This window comes from Chiloscyllium plagiosum, chromosome 19, assembly GCF_004010195.1.
Source record: "Chiloscyllium plagiosum isolate BGI_BamShark_2017 chromosome 19, ASM401019v2, whole genome shotgun sequence".
Lineage (NCBI taxonomy): Eukaryota > Metazoa > Chordata > Chondrichthyes > Orectolobiformes > Hemiscylliidae > Chiloscyllium > Chiloscyllium plagiosum.
Genome location: NC_057728.1, coordinates 42,461,744 through 42,477,362, shown reverse-complemented (window position 1 = coordinate 42,477,362; position 15,619 = coordinate 42,461,744). Strand labels below are relative to the sequence as shown.

Sequence of the window (15,619 nt, the reverse complement as noted above, 5' to 3'; positions counted from 1 at the left end):
GCTTAAAAATAAGCGGTAGGCCATTTAGGACAGCGATGAGGAGAAACTTCTTCACCCAGAGAGTGGTGGATGTATGGAATGCTCTGCCCCAGAAGGCAGTGGAGGCCCAGTCTCTGGATTCGTTTAAGAAAGAGTTGGATAGAGCTCTCAAGGACAGTGGAATCAAGGGTTATGGAGATAAGGCAGGAACCGAATACTGATTGAGGATGATCAGCCATGATCATATTGAATGTATTGAATGGTGCTGCAAGCTCAAAGGGCAGAATGTCCTACTCCTGCACCTCTTGTCTATTATCTAACCTACATATCCCTGAACATTATGGGCAATTTAGCATGGTCAGTTCACCAAGCCTGCACATCTTTGGATTGTGGAAGGAAAGTGAAGCATCCAGAGGGGAACCACGAGGAGAATGTGCAAACTCCACACAGACAGTCGCCCAAGGTTGGAATCAAACCCGGGTCGCTGGCGCTGTGAGGCAACAGTGCTAACCACTGACCCACTCTGTGCAAAATTTCTTCATAAAATAATCCTCTCATCACAGGAATCAGTCAAGCAAAACTTCTCTGAACTGTTTCTAATGCAATTATATCCTTTCTTAGTAAGGACATCAAAACTAGACACAGTGTTCTTGATGAAGCCTCACTCATCCCCTGTACAAATTAAACAAATCATCACTTCTTTGTATTCCATTCCCCTTGCAATAAGTGACAACAATCCATTAGCCTTCCTAACATTTGCTGTGCCCATAAACTAACTTTATGTAATTCCTATCAGGCAGAGAGTAGCAATGTTGCTGAACATGTAATTGACAAAACCAGATTAATGTTCTGAGGTTGAATTCCACCATGTCCAGATAGTTACATTTGTGTGCAATAAAAGTCTGGAATTCTGAACTATTCTAATGGCAACTATAGATATAATCATTGTCATCAAAGAAATCTGGTTCACTGCTGTGTCATCTTTAGCTGGACTGGTCTACATGTGACTCCAAACCCACAGCAATGGGCTCTCAATTATCCTTTGTAAATATCTGTAGACACTCCCAATGACTGTTTTTATATTTCTAGCTAACTTTCCCGTGTACTATAATTTTTCCCTTATTATTTGGTTAGTCACAGAGTCATAAAGATAAACAGCAAGGAGATAGACCCTTTGGTCCAACTCGTCCATGCTGACCAGATATCCTAATTTAATCTAGTTCCCATTTGCCAGCACTTGGTCAAAACCCTCTAAACCCTTCCTATTCATATACCCATCCAGATGTCTTTTAAATGTTGCAGTTTTACTAGCCTCCACCACTTCCTCTAGCAGCTCATTCCATTCACACACCACCCTCTCTGTGAAAATGTTGTCCCTTAGGTCTCTTTTAAATCTTTCCTTTCTCAACCTAAACCTATGCCCTCTAGTTCTGGACAACCCCAACCTCAGGGAAAAGACCTTGTCTATTTACCCTATCCATGCCCCTCATGATTTTATAAGCCTTTATAAGGTCACCCCTAAGCCTATGACACTCCAGGGAAAACAGCCCCAGCGTATTCAGCCTCTGCCTATAGATGAAACCCCCCACCCCAGCAACATCCTTGTAAATGTTTTCTGAACACTTTCGAGTTTTACAACATCCTTCATATAGGAGGGAGACCAGAATTGCACACAAATTCCAAAAGTGGCCAAACCAATGGCCTGTACAGCCACAATATGACTTCCTAACTCCTGCACTCAATGCACTGACCAATAAAGGCAAGCATACTAAATGCCTTCTTCATTATCCTATCTACCTGAGACTCCACTTTCAAGGAACTATGAACCTGCATTCCAAGGTCTCATTGTTCAGCAACACTCCCCAGCACCTTACTATTAAGTGTATAACTCCTGCCCTGATTTGCCTTTCCAAAATGCAGCACCTCATATTTATCTAAATTAAACTCCATCTGCCACTCCTCAGCCCACTGGCCCATCTGATCAAAATCCCGTTGTACTCTGAGGTAACCTTCTTCACTGTCCACCAGCCCTCCAATTTTGGTGTTATCTGCAAACATACTAATGATACCGCCAATGTTACATCTAAATCAGTGATATAAATGATGAAAAGCAGTGGACCCAGCAATGATCCTTGTAGCACACCACTGGTCACAGGCCTCCAGTCTGAAAAGCAACCCTCCAGCGCCACCTTCTGTTTTCTATCCGAATGCCTAGTTCTCCCTGTTTTCCATATGACCTAATCTTTTTAACCAGTCTACCATAAGGAATCTTGTTGATCGCACTGCTAATGTCTATGTAAATCAAATCCACTGCTCTGCCCTCATCAATGCTCTTCGTTACCTCTTCAAAAAACTCAGTCAAATTAGTGAGACATGATTTCCTATGCACAAAGCCATGCCGACTATCCCTAATCAATCCTTGCCTTTCCAAACACATGTAAATCCTGTCCCTTCAACAACTTGCCCACTACTGATGTCAGGCTCACTGGTCTCTCATTCCCTGGCTTTTCCTTACCACTTTTCTTAAATAGTGGCATCACATTAGCCAAATTCCAGTCTTCCGGCACCTCACTTGTGACTATCAATGACACAAATATCTCAGCAAGGGGCCCAGTGATCACATCCCTTGCTTCCCACAGAGTCTAGGGTACATCTGATCAGATCCTGGGGATTTATCCACCTTTATGTGTTTTAAGACACCCAGCAACTCCTCTTCTGTTATATGGACATTTTCAAGATGTCACCATCTATTTCCCCACATCCTGCAAATACTCGGTTGGTATCTTCCCCTGTCTCCTGCGGTTCCACACATAGGCTGCCTTGCTGATCTTTGAAAGGTCCTATTCTCTTCCTACTTACCCTTTTGTCCTTAAAGTTTTTATAAAATCCTTTGGATTCTCCTTAACTTTATTTGTCAAGGCTACCTCATGTTCCCTTTTTGCACTCCTGATTCCCCTCTTAGTATACTCCTACTGCCTTTATATTCTACTAAGGATTCACTCAATCTCTCGTGTCTATACCTTTTCTCTTAACCAAAACCTCAATTTCTCTAGTCATCCAGCATTCCGTATGCCTATCAGCCTTTCCTTTCACCCTAACAGCAATATACTGTCTCTAGTCTCTTTTCAAGCAGTAAGACCGTGGTATTTTTTGGGTCTGCGGATTGTTAAAGTGCAAAAATGGCCTTTAGTAGAGGGATGTGCTCTTCCTGTCAGATGTGGGAGATTAGGGAGAATTTCCATGTTACTGATGACTACATCTGCAGTAAGTGTGTTTGGTTGCGTGTCCTGTCAGATCACATGGATTGGTTGGAGTGGCAGTTACAGGTAGTAAGGAATTTACGGGAGTTAGCAGGTGTAATGCATTGCAGTTATAGGAAGGGAGAAACACTGCAGATATAGTCAGGTAGATGAGTTACCACCAGGAAAGGAAGGAGAGGGGGGCAGGTAATGCAGGAGTCTCCTGTGGTTATCCCCATCTCAAACAAGGTGATGGACTCTCAGCTGTACGTGCTACATTCCCCTAAGTTTCTGGTACTGAGACTGGCTCTAATGTAACAAGGGGTACACCAGGTTCCAAGCAATCAATTATGATCGGGGGTTCTCTAGTCAGAGGCACAGGCAGACAGAAATAAGAATGGTGTGTTTTGTCCCTGGTGCCAGGATCAAGGATATCTTGGAGAGTGCAGAATATTCTCAGAGGGGAGTGGGACCAGCAGCAGGATACAATAAGGAAAATTGATGAGATTCTGAAGGGAGATATGGAAAATTAGGCAGGAACTTGAAAAGGAGGTCCTTGAGTGGAATAATATTTGGATTGTTCCTGATGCTACAAACTAGTGAGGACAGAGCAGAGGAATGGATGGCTGAGGAGCTGGTGCAGGAGAGAAAGGTTCACGTTTTTGGATCTTCTGAATTTCTTCTGGGGTAGAAGAATAGATTGCATCTGAATTGGAAGGAGACTAAGATACTGGCAGGGAGATTTGCTAGAGCTGTTCAGGAAGATTTAAACTAGTAAGGTGGTAGGGTGAGATCCAGGCAGATAGTGAGGAAAGAGATCAGTCTGAGACATATGTGAAAAGGAGCAAGTCAAGCAGTCAGGTCAGGCAGGAACAAAGCAGAGAGCGAGGTAGGACTGATAAATTAAACTGCATTTATTTCAATGCAAGAGGCCTAACAGGGAAGGCAGATGAACTCAGGGCATGGTTAGGAACATGGGACTGGGATATCATAGCGATTACAGAGATGTGGCCCAGGGATGGACAGGACTGGCAGCTTAATATTCGAGGATACAAATGCTACAGGAAGGATAGAAAGAGGGGCAAACGGAGATGGGGAGTGGTGTTTTTGATAAGGGATAACATTACAGCTGTGCTTAGGGAGGATATTCCTGGAAGTACATCCAGCAAAGTAATTTGGATGGAACTGAGAAATAAGAAAGGAATGATTACCTTATTGGGATTGTACTATACACACCCAGATAGTCAGTGGGAAATTGAGAAACAAATTTGTAAGGAGATCTCAGTTATCTGTAAGAATAATAGGGTGGTTATGGGAGGGGATTTTAATTTTTCAAACATAGACTGGGACTACCATGGTGTTAAGTGTTTAGAAGAAAGAGAGGAATTTGTTAAGTGTGTACAAGAAAATTTTCTGATTCAGTATGTGAATATACCTACTCGAGAAGGTGCAAAACTTGACCTACTCCTGGGAAATAAGGCAGGGCAGGTGACTGAGGTGTCAGTGGGGGAGCACTTTGGGGCCATAATTCTATTAGCTTTAAAATAGTGATGGAAAAAGATAAAAGGGATCTAAAAGTTAAAGTTCTAAGTTGGAGGAAGGCCAATTTTGACGGTATTAGGCAAGAACTTTCAAAAGTTGATTGGGGGCGGATGTCCGCGGGTAAGGGGATGACTAAAAAATGGGAAAACTACAAAAATGAGATACTGAGAGCTATTCTTTACTGTTTCCTTATTTTAGTCCAGTTGTCTGATCTGCCACAATTTTTTTACCAATTTACACATATTATTTCCCCACATGGCAAGTCTGAAGTTTAGCCAGTCCATTGGTGGAGGTTCCAATTCCACACAGGAACGATGTACTTACTGATTGTAGTTCTGACAAATAACTTTTCATGCGAAGGGGACTGGGAAGGAGATAAATTACTATTCTAATCAATCCAATCTCACACTTTGCCAAGCATTCAATGTAAGAGTAATAATAGGATACACGTTTGCCTTCCACAAATAGGGATCTGAATGCAGATTTTAAAAAGGGGTAAGTGCACCTTCCAAAGTGTACTTACTATAGCTTGTATTGAGATCATCAGACATATCACCATTGAAATTACCACACAGACCACAGGGTTTGCCTTTATGCTCTTCTGTCAGCTTCATATAAACACCAGAGAATCCATCCCAAGCTAAGGAGAATCCAAAAGTTGTTTTCACAAGAATGTAATCAGCCAGCCTTTCAAAGAATGCATGCCTAACAGTCTGAGGCAATGGTAATCTAAAAGAAAAATTACAAATATTAAACAGGAATAATACTTATAATTATTTATACAAGTAGATAAGAGTAATGAAAGTGGACAAATAGAATAAGAACATAGTCTCGTCTCTGAACATCCACAGGTGCAGTTATAAAAACATGTCTCACTTTTCAATTTCTATATTAAATCATTCAATAATTCAGTGATGTATATTGAGCATTACAAAATTGATAAATTCTTGATGTCACAAGGAATTAAGGGCTACGGGGAGAATGCGGGTAAGTGGAGTTGAAATGCCTATCAGCTATGATTGAATGGCGGAGTGGACTCGATGGGCCGAATGGCCTTACTTCTACTCCTATGTCTTATGGTCTTATGTAACTGTCTTAATATCAGTCTGATAATGTGACACATCAATTTAATAAAGTGTTGTTGGATAGCAGTGAATAATTTCTGATTATTGTCAAGATCTACTTATGAATTGAATTGAATTTATTGAATTGAATTGAATTTATTGTCACATGTACCGAGGAACAGTGAAAAGCTTTGCCTTGCAAGCAATACAGGTAGATCACAGAGTTAAGTAGCATAGATAAGTAAATAATAGGTAAACAGCGGCAATAACAAAAACACAGGTACAGGCGAATGTTAAGAGTTTGTGAGTCCATTCAGTATTCTAATAACAGTAGCGTAGAAACTGTTTCGAAACTGTTCAGGCTTCTGTACCTTCTCCCTGTTGGTAGAGATTGTAGAAAAACATTGCCAGGGTTGGATGGATCTTTGAGAATGCTGGCAACCTTTCCTTGACAGTGGGCCTGGTAGATGGATTCTATAGATGGGAGGTTGGCCTTTGATTGTCCAGGCCAAGTTCACCACTCTCTGTAACCATCTCCGATCTTGAATGGTACAGTTGCCATACCAGGTAATGATACGTCCAGATGGAATGCTCTCGATGGCACACATATAAAAGTTGGCATGGGTATTTGCCGTCATGCCAAATTTATCAGCCTCCTGAGGAAGAAGAGATGTTGTTGGGCCTTTGTAACCAGTGGGTCCACATGAAGAGTCCAAGAAAGCTTGTTTTGGATGACCACTCCCAGGAACTTGACACTCTCCACTCGATCCACCTCTGAGCTGTTAGTGTGTAGGAGGGCATGAGTAACATCCTGCCTAAAGTCAATAATGAGTTCCTTGGTTTTGCTGGCATTGAGAGCTAGGTTGTTCTCAGTGCACCATTTTTCCAGGTCTTCCACCTTCCATCTGTAGTCTGTTTCGTTGCCATCTGAGACTATGGTGGTGCCATCAGCAAACTTGTAAATGGCATTAGTCTGGTATTTGGCAATGCAGTCATGGGTATACAGTGAGTACAGTATGGTCTACAGTAGCTAACAACATTTCCAATTATGTTGTTTGGATATAGTCCAGAGCACAATCTGAAACTTCTGTGGACCTTTTAGGATGGTCATGCTTAAGACCTCCAAAGTTGTAGCGAAAAACCCACAAGTGACATAATCTCCACTCCCAAATACCTATCCTTCAATTCGTTGTAGTGTTTGTGAAATCAACTCATTTCTTTACAACAAGATCAAAGAAAGAACTTGGCAATGGTGCCAAGCAATGTTCCCTCAAAGCTGTAAGGCCACACAGCCGGTGCCAGGGTCCCCGTACATTGATCGTTGTGCTGACATATTCACATGCATTTCTCCAGTCAAAGAAAGAACTTGGCAATGGTGCCAAGCAATGTTCCCTCAAGGCCACACAGCCGGTGCCAGGGTCCCCGTACATTGATCGTTGTGCTGACATTTTCACATGCATTTCTCCAGCCACTGTTGTGCACAGACTTGGGATGCCTGTGCAATGGCTGGAGAAATTAAAGGGAAGTAGTGGGCCAGATAAATGATGGTGTGTTTAGAGTAGGGGTGGATAGGAAATATCAAGGACAGTGGGATTGCAGAGGAGGTATGTATGAAGTGTTTTGTGTTGGGTTCTGGGGAGGGAGGAGTAGAGTATGTGTGATATGGATAGAGTGGGGAAGGTCAGGTCTGCAATGGGGGTGGTGTATGGTCAATCCAAAAGCGGAGACAGGGGTGTTATATCCAGCAGAGAGGCAGGGGAGAAGGGTAATAAAGGAGCAGTGGGGGTTGTTAGTTCAGATTCCGGTGGGTTTAAGAGATCTGGGGGAGAGGCATTTGAGGACTGTGTTGTGTATGGTATGTTGAAGCACAGCAGAATAGTTACTCAGGAGTTACACATGTTTTTTTAATAGTCTAGCATTTCCTAAGTAACCCTCTGAATTCTCTAATTTAATCAGATATTGACTGTGGGTTCCAAGTGCAGAGGAAATGCCCAGTGGAATCCTGGGCAATTCCCTTAGAGTTTGCTACAAGGATTTTTATAGGATCCATGTGAGCAATTCTAATCAACCCTCCAGAAATGATTATCTGGCCATTGACAAAATCTTGGCCATTGTTTGATATCAGTTCTAATTGAGCAACAGTAAAACAACAGTGCAGATAGAGTCTTCCATTTTTACTGAAACAAGCATCCAACTTTATTTTATTAAAGAACTTCAAACAAATACTGAAGCCACAAAAAGTGCCACTTCTCATCTGACCCATCACCCACCATCATTTGAAATCTGAGAAAACATTAGTCCCAGAATATCTAATTGTCAATGTGTATATCCTCTATAGGCTCCAGTAATTTGTTTCGGTGTAAAAGAACCAAACAAAACACACGCTAGGCCATGAAAAAACTCAAGGACCTTCTGTAAAGTGTAGGGCTACGTAGCTACTGAATAAGTGGGAGGGCCCTCCTAAAAGTAGTCCCTGCCACATATTTCACTATTTTATTGTTTGTCCCCTCAACCCTACCCTGAGAATACTCAGAAATCCATGATAGTGATGTTTGTAAATATCATACATAAGAAGTAAGACAAAGATTTGTGACATAAAGTGATCATTTTGATTGTTCTGAAAGTTTACAAATCACTTTAATACATATTTGTACAGTGATAACTTTCCTTCTCTCTGCAATATAAATGTATTGAAATTAGATTTTTTATAAGTCATTCACCTGATTCCTCCTTTTGAAACTGAATGACCCAGAATAGTTATTTCCTCTTCATTTGGAAAAAACAAGCTTATAGATCTTGAACAAGAATAGTGTGAAGATGCACATTCATCACTGTTATGGACCTGAATACATAGAAACAATAACAAAGCAATAAGACCAAAACACTTATACAACTCGATGTTAATGCAGTAGTTGCTCTGGTGTACTCAGTTGTATCATACCTCTACCATGTACTGAGGCTGAGTCGCACGACAGTCTTTAGCAAGAATATATGAGCACTTTCCAGGAAAATAAAAATAGAGGCCATCAAAGGTTTCAAAGTGGTATTGGCCCCATGATCTGCATATTCCTCCTCTATCCTTGCCAAGATTTGGAACTAAAGAAATGAAAGTTGTAACATTCGATTACATGTTTCTTTCATTGATACTGAAACATATTTTTGTCTTTAGACCAAACATTTACTTTAACCAACCTTACATTTGTTGACGGGACTGCGTAAAATTAAAAAGGGTGATTCACATGAACTAATTAAATGTATCGGTTTCAATAACAACTGTACACAAATCATGTAATTTTAATGAAACAAATGTTGCTTCACTATTATTAACACAAAATTTTTATTTCTTCTGCTGAACTTAGAAAGAAGATAGAAGTCATCACAAAATTGGCTTCATTACTATGGCAATGAATTATTAACTAAAGCAGTCTTTATTTTTTCAAAGAATAACAAGCATTCTAAAAGATCTTCTGAATATATGTTCTGATACTGACCAGTCTGACAACGACTACTATTAGCTTGACGTTCACTACAGTCACATGTATCATCCCCATTGCAAAAGCCACCATTGAGACAATCCTGCGAACAAACACCTGGAAGTTCAAAAGAATTATTTATTTTTGTAGGAATAGATAATAATAATGTTATTTTTAAAAAATTTTTAGTTAAGGTAAAATCCAACACATCTGAAATTATGATTGTTATGAACATGTTATGATCCTGTCAGATGTTACTACTTAACAAGATCGATCTTAGACTGAAATCTAACTTGATAGGTAACATTTTGTTTTTTTCTTTATTTAAATTTGTGGTCTTTCACTGAAAAACAAACCACAATCCTGTAGTTTTAGTTTGAGCAATAAAACAGAAGTTCATAATGCAAAATAAATGAGGGAGAAACAGAACAAATCAACTATCTAAATATGACACAATTTGAAAAATTTCAAACACACAGCAAAATAAAATTCTATTTATCTCAACGCCATTACTTCACAGCAGTTTAATTTAAATAAAGTAATTGAGTGAGATGCTGCATTTTGGAAAGGAAAATCAGGGCAGGACTTATACACTTAAGGTCCTGGGGAGTGTTGCTGAACAAAGAGACCTTGGATGCAGCTTCATAATTCCTTGAAAGCAGAGTCGCAGGTAGACAGAGTAGTTAAGAAGGCTTTTATTATGCTTGCCTTTATTGATCAGTGCATTGAGTATAGGAGTTGGGAGGTCATGTTGTGCTGTACAGGACATTGGTGAGACCACTTTTAGAATACTGCACTCATTTCTGGTCTCTGTTTTAGGAAAGTTGTTGTGAAACTTGATAGGGTTCATAAAGATTTACAAAGATGATGTCAGGGTTGGAGGGTTTGATCTGTAGGGAGAGGCTGAATAGGCTAGGGCTATTTTCCCTGGAGGTTGAAGGCTGAGGGGTGACCTTATAGAGGTTTATAAAATCATGAGGGGCATGGAATGCATGAATAGTCAAGGTCTTTTCCCCAGGATAGGGGAGTCCAAAACTAGAGGGCCTAGGTTTAAGGTCAGAGAGGAAAGATTTAAAAGGGATCTACGAGGCAACTTTTTCACTCAGGGTGGTCTGTGTATATCCAATGAGCTGCCAGAAAAGATAATTGAGGCTGGTACAATTACAATATTTAAAAGGCATTTGGATGGACTTATGAATAGGATCAATTCAGAGGGATATGGGCCCAATGCTGGCAAATGGGAATAGATTAAGTTAGGATTTGGTCAGCATGGACAAGTTGGACCGAAGGGTCTGTTTCTGTGCTGCACATCTCTATGAGTCTATGACTCAACTTAAACATTAGAGATTCTATATCAATTTTATAGGGTCAACTTACTGTACCTTTTAATTCCTGATCTTAAAAGCTTGATAGCCTTTTCCTTGATTATTCATACAACTGAGCTTAAGTTTTCTGAGCTTCAAATATTCCCTGTAGGGTTCTAAGCAAACACTTCTGATCTGGAATTATCAAACTGAAACCCGTTCATTAAGGTAATCTATTTGCTAATTGTTCTGAACTAACTCCTTTCACCTGTTCGTACTGTCCTTATATATAACCTCAGCCAGATCTCCTGTGAACTACATCAAAAGTTTGGCCAAAGAAAAAATTATTTCATGATTCTCCTGAACTAAAAACAAGTTAATCCTTTTCAATGTTTGCTCTCTCTAATCATAAAACTCTCAATATACATAAAAACTTGCATTATTAATCTAATAAGGCATCTGCTCTCTGATACATTCTGGTTAAAATATGGGTCTAGAAAGATTGATATGTTAATTATTAAAATTTCTCATGCACACGAAACAAAACTGACATGTCACTAGCTCATCATCCAAATTCTATAGCAAATGATATGTATATATATATATATATATATATATATATACTACAAACATCTTTAATCAAATTTGTTTTAGAGCTTCAAAACTTTCACGTTAAGGTATGTTTATAACATGAAAACACTAATCTATTTGGCAACTGGTGTTTGATTTCACATGTGCAAAGTACACATTGGCGATACCACTCATGTTTAGTGCACTTAGCTCACGTTAAAATAGTTAACATCAATTAATGACAGAATAAAGCTTACCAGGTTTACAATTTTGGTTAAAAAAAACTGCAGAAATCAGAAACAAAACCAGACATTGCTGGAAAATCTCAGCAGGTCTGGCACAGCATCTGTGGAGAAAAATCAGAGTTAAAGTTTTGGGTCCAGTGACCCTTCTTCAGACTCAGTTGCCTGACCCATGCTGCCAGGCGTGCTCAGATTTTTCAATAATTTCTGTTTTTGTTTATGATTTCAGTTGTACCTTCTTTTGAAGAAGGGTCACTGGATCCAAAACCTCAAAAGAAGGTACAAAGCAAAAGACAGCTATTTCCCTACAGGACAAAGAAATAAAATCAGAAATTTCACCTCCTTCCACTAGAATGCACAACTTTTTTTCTGAAGAACTATTTCCATGGATGTTTAAAATATTGCTTAATATTATTTTACAGTCTCAAAACCAAACCTTATGGGCTATCTCCTTAAAGTGATTCAACATTGACCCTACAACATTTGCCTACATTTGTCATAGCACAATTGTATTTCCTGAACCAAAATAATACTTTTCATGCATGCATTTGGTAACAATCTACAAGCCAACTGGTTTGAGAATACAACTTTGGTCACTCTATAAATCAGATACTATTCCATTCCAACTTTGAAGTAACACTTTAAGTAAGCAGCCCTGTTGTTTGATTTACATTCATGATTATTCCAAATGCACTTATTGGTTTGTATATACCTCTGTAATCTGTTCATCTCAAGAAACATAAAAACATAAGAACAACACCACCCCTATCATCATGTTCCAGTTCCTCGTGTTACTATCATTATTATAAGTGGTTTTGCAGATTTGTAGTACTACTTATTGTTCGAGCAATTGTCTGTAACTGTTCTTTTATTTGCTATCTTAGAAGATAGTCTTATAGACACTTTTGGGTCATTCTCGTCAAATTGTTTCAGTTTTGCTGCAATGCAAACACAGTTATTATTTCATTGGAGATAGGAATTGTTCATGGGAATGCTGCAGAATCCCCATTGTATCATACTCTCAAGGAATAGTCCGGGAAATTGAATTTTCTGCTGGGCTTGAAACCATCTGAAAGACACCATATAAATTGGAGATTTCAGATGGTTTCAACAAAACTAACTAAATGATTACTCAGGAAAAGTTAAACTAGTAAATATATCATCTAATACCTGAGCAATTTCAACAACCCCATTCTTTTCTCACATACCTCCCCTAACTACACCTCCCCTAAATCCCAGATCACATACACCTTCCAGACCTTGACCTGTACACCCCCGCCCCCTTGGAGGACCTGGCACCCAGTCTCACAACCGGGACACCCTGGGAACTGACAGCCCAGCCCTGCTTTGCAGTTGTCTTCCATTCTTACCCCAGTCAGACCTAAGCTCTGAACCCAACCCAGCAATAAGGTTAGGGTGCAAGGTTGCAAGAGTGCCCAGTAGGTGTTGCAGTGTTTAGGGTAGGTCAGGATGAGAATTCAGATCCAGTGGGGGATGTGCGAAGGCTGGGTGGGGTAGTCAGAGTTTGGGACTTGCAATGGCAGCAGGGAGCTGGCACCCTACCCACCTGGCATCTTGGCCTCCCAGAACCCTAATATTACACTTACCTTAAGTACTACCTTTTAACAATCAAACTGGCTGTCAGGACATTAAAATATCAGAAAAGTGAACCAGTGAACATGAGGCATGGTTTGGCATCCTCTGACAGTTCTACACTATAAAAAAAAACCTGTCAGACTGGAAGTATGGTGCCACATTTCAGAAGGAACCCTGATCAGAATTTCCTCTCGAAAACGTGAAGCTCGCTGTTTTCATAAAAAGATTACCTCCCCTTGGAAAAGCTAACCCAATGTTTCCAGTCAAGTCTGAAGACAGGTGCCAAGTGAACTCTCAAGTGTAATGGAACAACACCTTACTGGACAAATCATTCAAATTGAACTGATGCCATTTTCAGTGTAACTCCAGCAAGGAAGTCTGTGCTTAAAAATTGTTCAAGTTATTTATTCAAATTTCAATTCCCCTAGCAACTTAAGTAGAGTTCTTTTGTTTTTAAAAGTGCTCTGAAAAAGATAATATTTAATCAAAAGAACATTTCAAACTGCAGTATTAATAATGTAGCTACTGGTTTTTCTTCCTGCAGCAACCAATCCCAGGCTAGTACAACAATTGATCACGTGTGCTTACTGCTCTATTTATACCTGGGAGTACTGTTTAGCAACATTGCGTTGTTTATTTTTGGTCAATAGCATCTCTCAAGCCAAAATGATGCATCTTCCACATATTTCTGGCCTCACAACACTGTACATATTTTCTGCATAATAAGAAATATATTCAGGACTGATTTTATTCAGAGTTACCATTGTAGAGTGTAATACTGGAGTCACTATGGCAATTCTGAAGTCAAGTAGAATGGAAATAGAACAGGCAAACATTTCCTCTTCACACCAGAAAAACTGAAGCTGTTGCTCACTGATTAATATGGGAGTCTCAGATCAAGGATGCTCAACAACAAAAGAACTAAACAGGGGTACTGACCATCTCCTTTTCGGAGTGGCAAACCTAGATTTGCATGTTTACAAACAAGTATGTCACAGTAACTCCACAAACATTTTTGTCAAAAATATTTGATGGCAATTAGTCTCAATGTATTAATGTCTGTAAAAATACATCAAAAATTGAAGACAATAAAACGCAATAAATTACATCAGATTTTCAGCTTATCAGAAGTCGCTTATTATAGTCATGGAACTATCAACTGCTATCCATCACATATCGTTAGAATGTCAATAATTGACAAGCAGCACAGTTAACGAAAAAATGATTCATGACGCATGTCGTACCTTCAGCGTAACGATGTGTAGAATTGTAGATTAAACTTCTATGTTCATCAATGGCTGTGCTATAACCCTATTAAGTATAGATGAAAAATGTTCTGTCATTCAAATATTAATGAACACATACAGAATGCAATGTTGAATATATAACCAATAGAGCAACAATATTCCACAATATGTAGTCTGTTTCAACTCTTAATAAGAGGCACATGACTCCAGGTGTTTAAATTGATTTGCAAAATACTGTACTCTTGCCTGATCAAAATACTATTTGAGAATCCCCCAGTGGTCTCCCAGTGTCTACTGTAATTATACTGTATTCTATTGCCTGAAGGAAGGTGAATTTGGCCCATGTTAAATGCATTGTATTTAATGATTCCATTGCAATTTATGCTAGAAAAAAACACAGGTGAACCTATAATTATAACTTAAATATTATCATCTCTATTACGTATCTCCAACTTCCAGATCTAACATTATTTAGATATTTTTAATAAACTGAAATAAAAATAGAAAATAATGGAAATAGACACCAGAACCATCAAGACATGAAATAGTTAAAGACAGGTTAAGGATATGTTTTATAACATTAGTTATCAATAGCACAAGAATAACACTTTACTCTAAATTGTTAGCTTTTCCTTTCCCTTTCAGATGTTGCTGCATTTCTGCAGCATTCTCTATTTTAGTTCTGCCATCTTCATGTAATTTTGACAACATTTGCATGGGCTTTAAGTACATGTCTTTGCAGCTAATTAAGCTAAGACTTATTTTCAAATATACACTTTTCTCATTCAGTCCAGACTCACAGCAAGAAGGACCAATTTATCATTAGCTCCTTTAACCATGCTTGAAGCATGTCTTGGACAAGGAAGCATGATTAGTCAGCAACATATATTTTGTTTCTCTACTTCTACTACAGTTTTCTCTCTTCTTATCCTATCCTGTGGGTATTTCTTATCAAAGTACTTGACACGAAACCGGTGTGATTGATGTTACAATTGCACAGGGAGGTGCAAAAGGGTGACTTGGTGATGCAATAACAGCCTCTGTGGAGTTATTTCACCCACACCCTTCACTGCTCCCCTCACCATTCTGCTGGTTGCCTCTTTTACTGCTCTAGCCATCATCCTGTTGCCTATGTCACCCTCCTCAGCTGTTCCCCTCGCTGCTGGCCACAACATTGGTGGTCCCAATGGTCACACTCAACTGCTTCCCCATCCCTCAGCTTGGCTCATTTACCTCAGATGCACTGATGGCAACTTTATTGCAAGAGATGCTTCACAAGAGTAAAATCAGACAGAATTATCAACACAGATATTTTGAGGGGAAATCTTGTGGAGGATTTTGCACACTGGAATGTGCCTTTTAA

At 39.3% G+C, this 15,619-nt stretch overlaps 1 protein-coding gene across 2 annotated transcripts in view; it reads right to left on the bottom strand.

The window, feature by feature from the left end:
- Positions 1 to 15,619, bottom strand: part of otogl (otogelin-like) — a 216,746-nt gene that overhangs the window by 197,179 nt on the left and 3,948 nt on the right. For both annotated transcript variants that reach the window (XM_043709667.1, XM_043709668.1), the window contains exons 4-8: positions 14,254 to 14,320; positions 9,316 to 9,414; positions 8,766 to 8,920; positions 8,545 to 8,666; positions 5,284 to 5,489 (exon numbers count right to left, since the gene is read on the bottom strand). In XM_043709667.1, the coding sequence (XP_043565602.1) occupies positions 5,284 to 5,489; positions 8,545 to 8,666; positions 8,766 to 8,920; positions 9,316 to 9,414; positions 14,254 to 14,320 (649 nt within the window). The remainder of the gene's footprint in view (positions 1 to 5,283; positions 5,490 to 8,544; positions 8,667 to 8,765; positions 8,921 to 9,315; positions 9,415 to 14,253; positions 14,321 to 15,619) is intronic.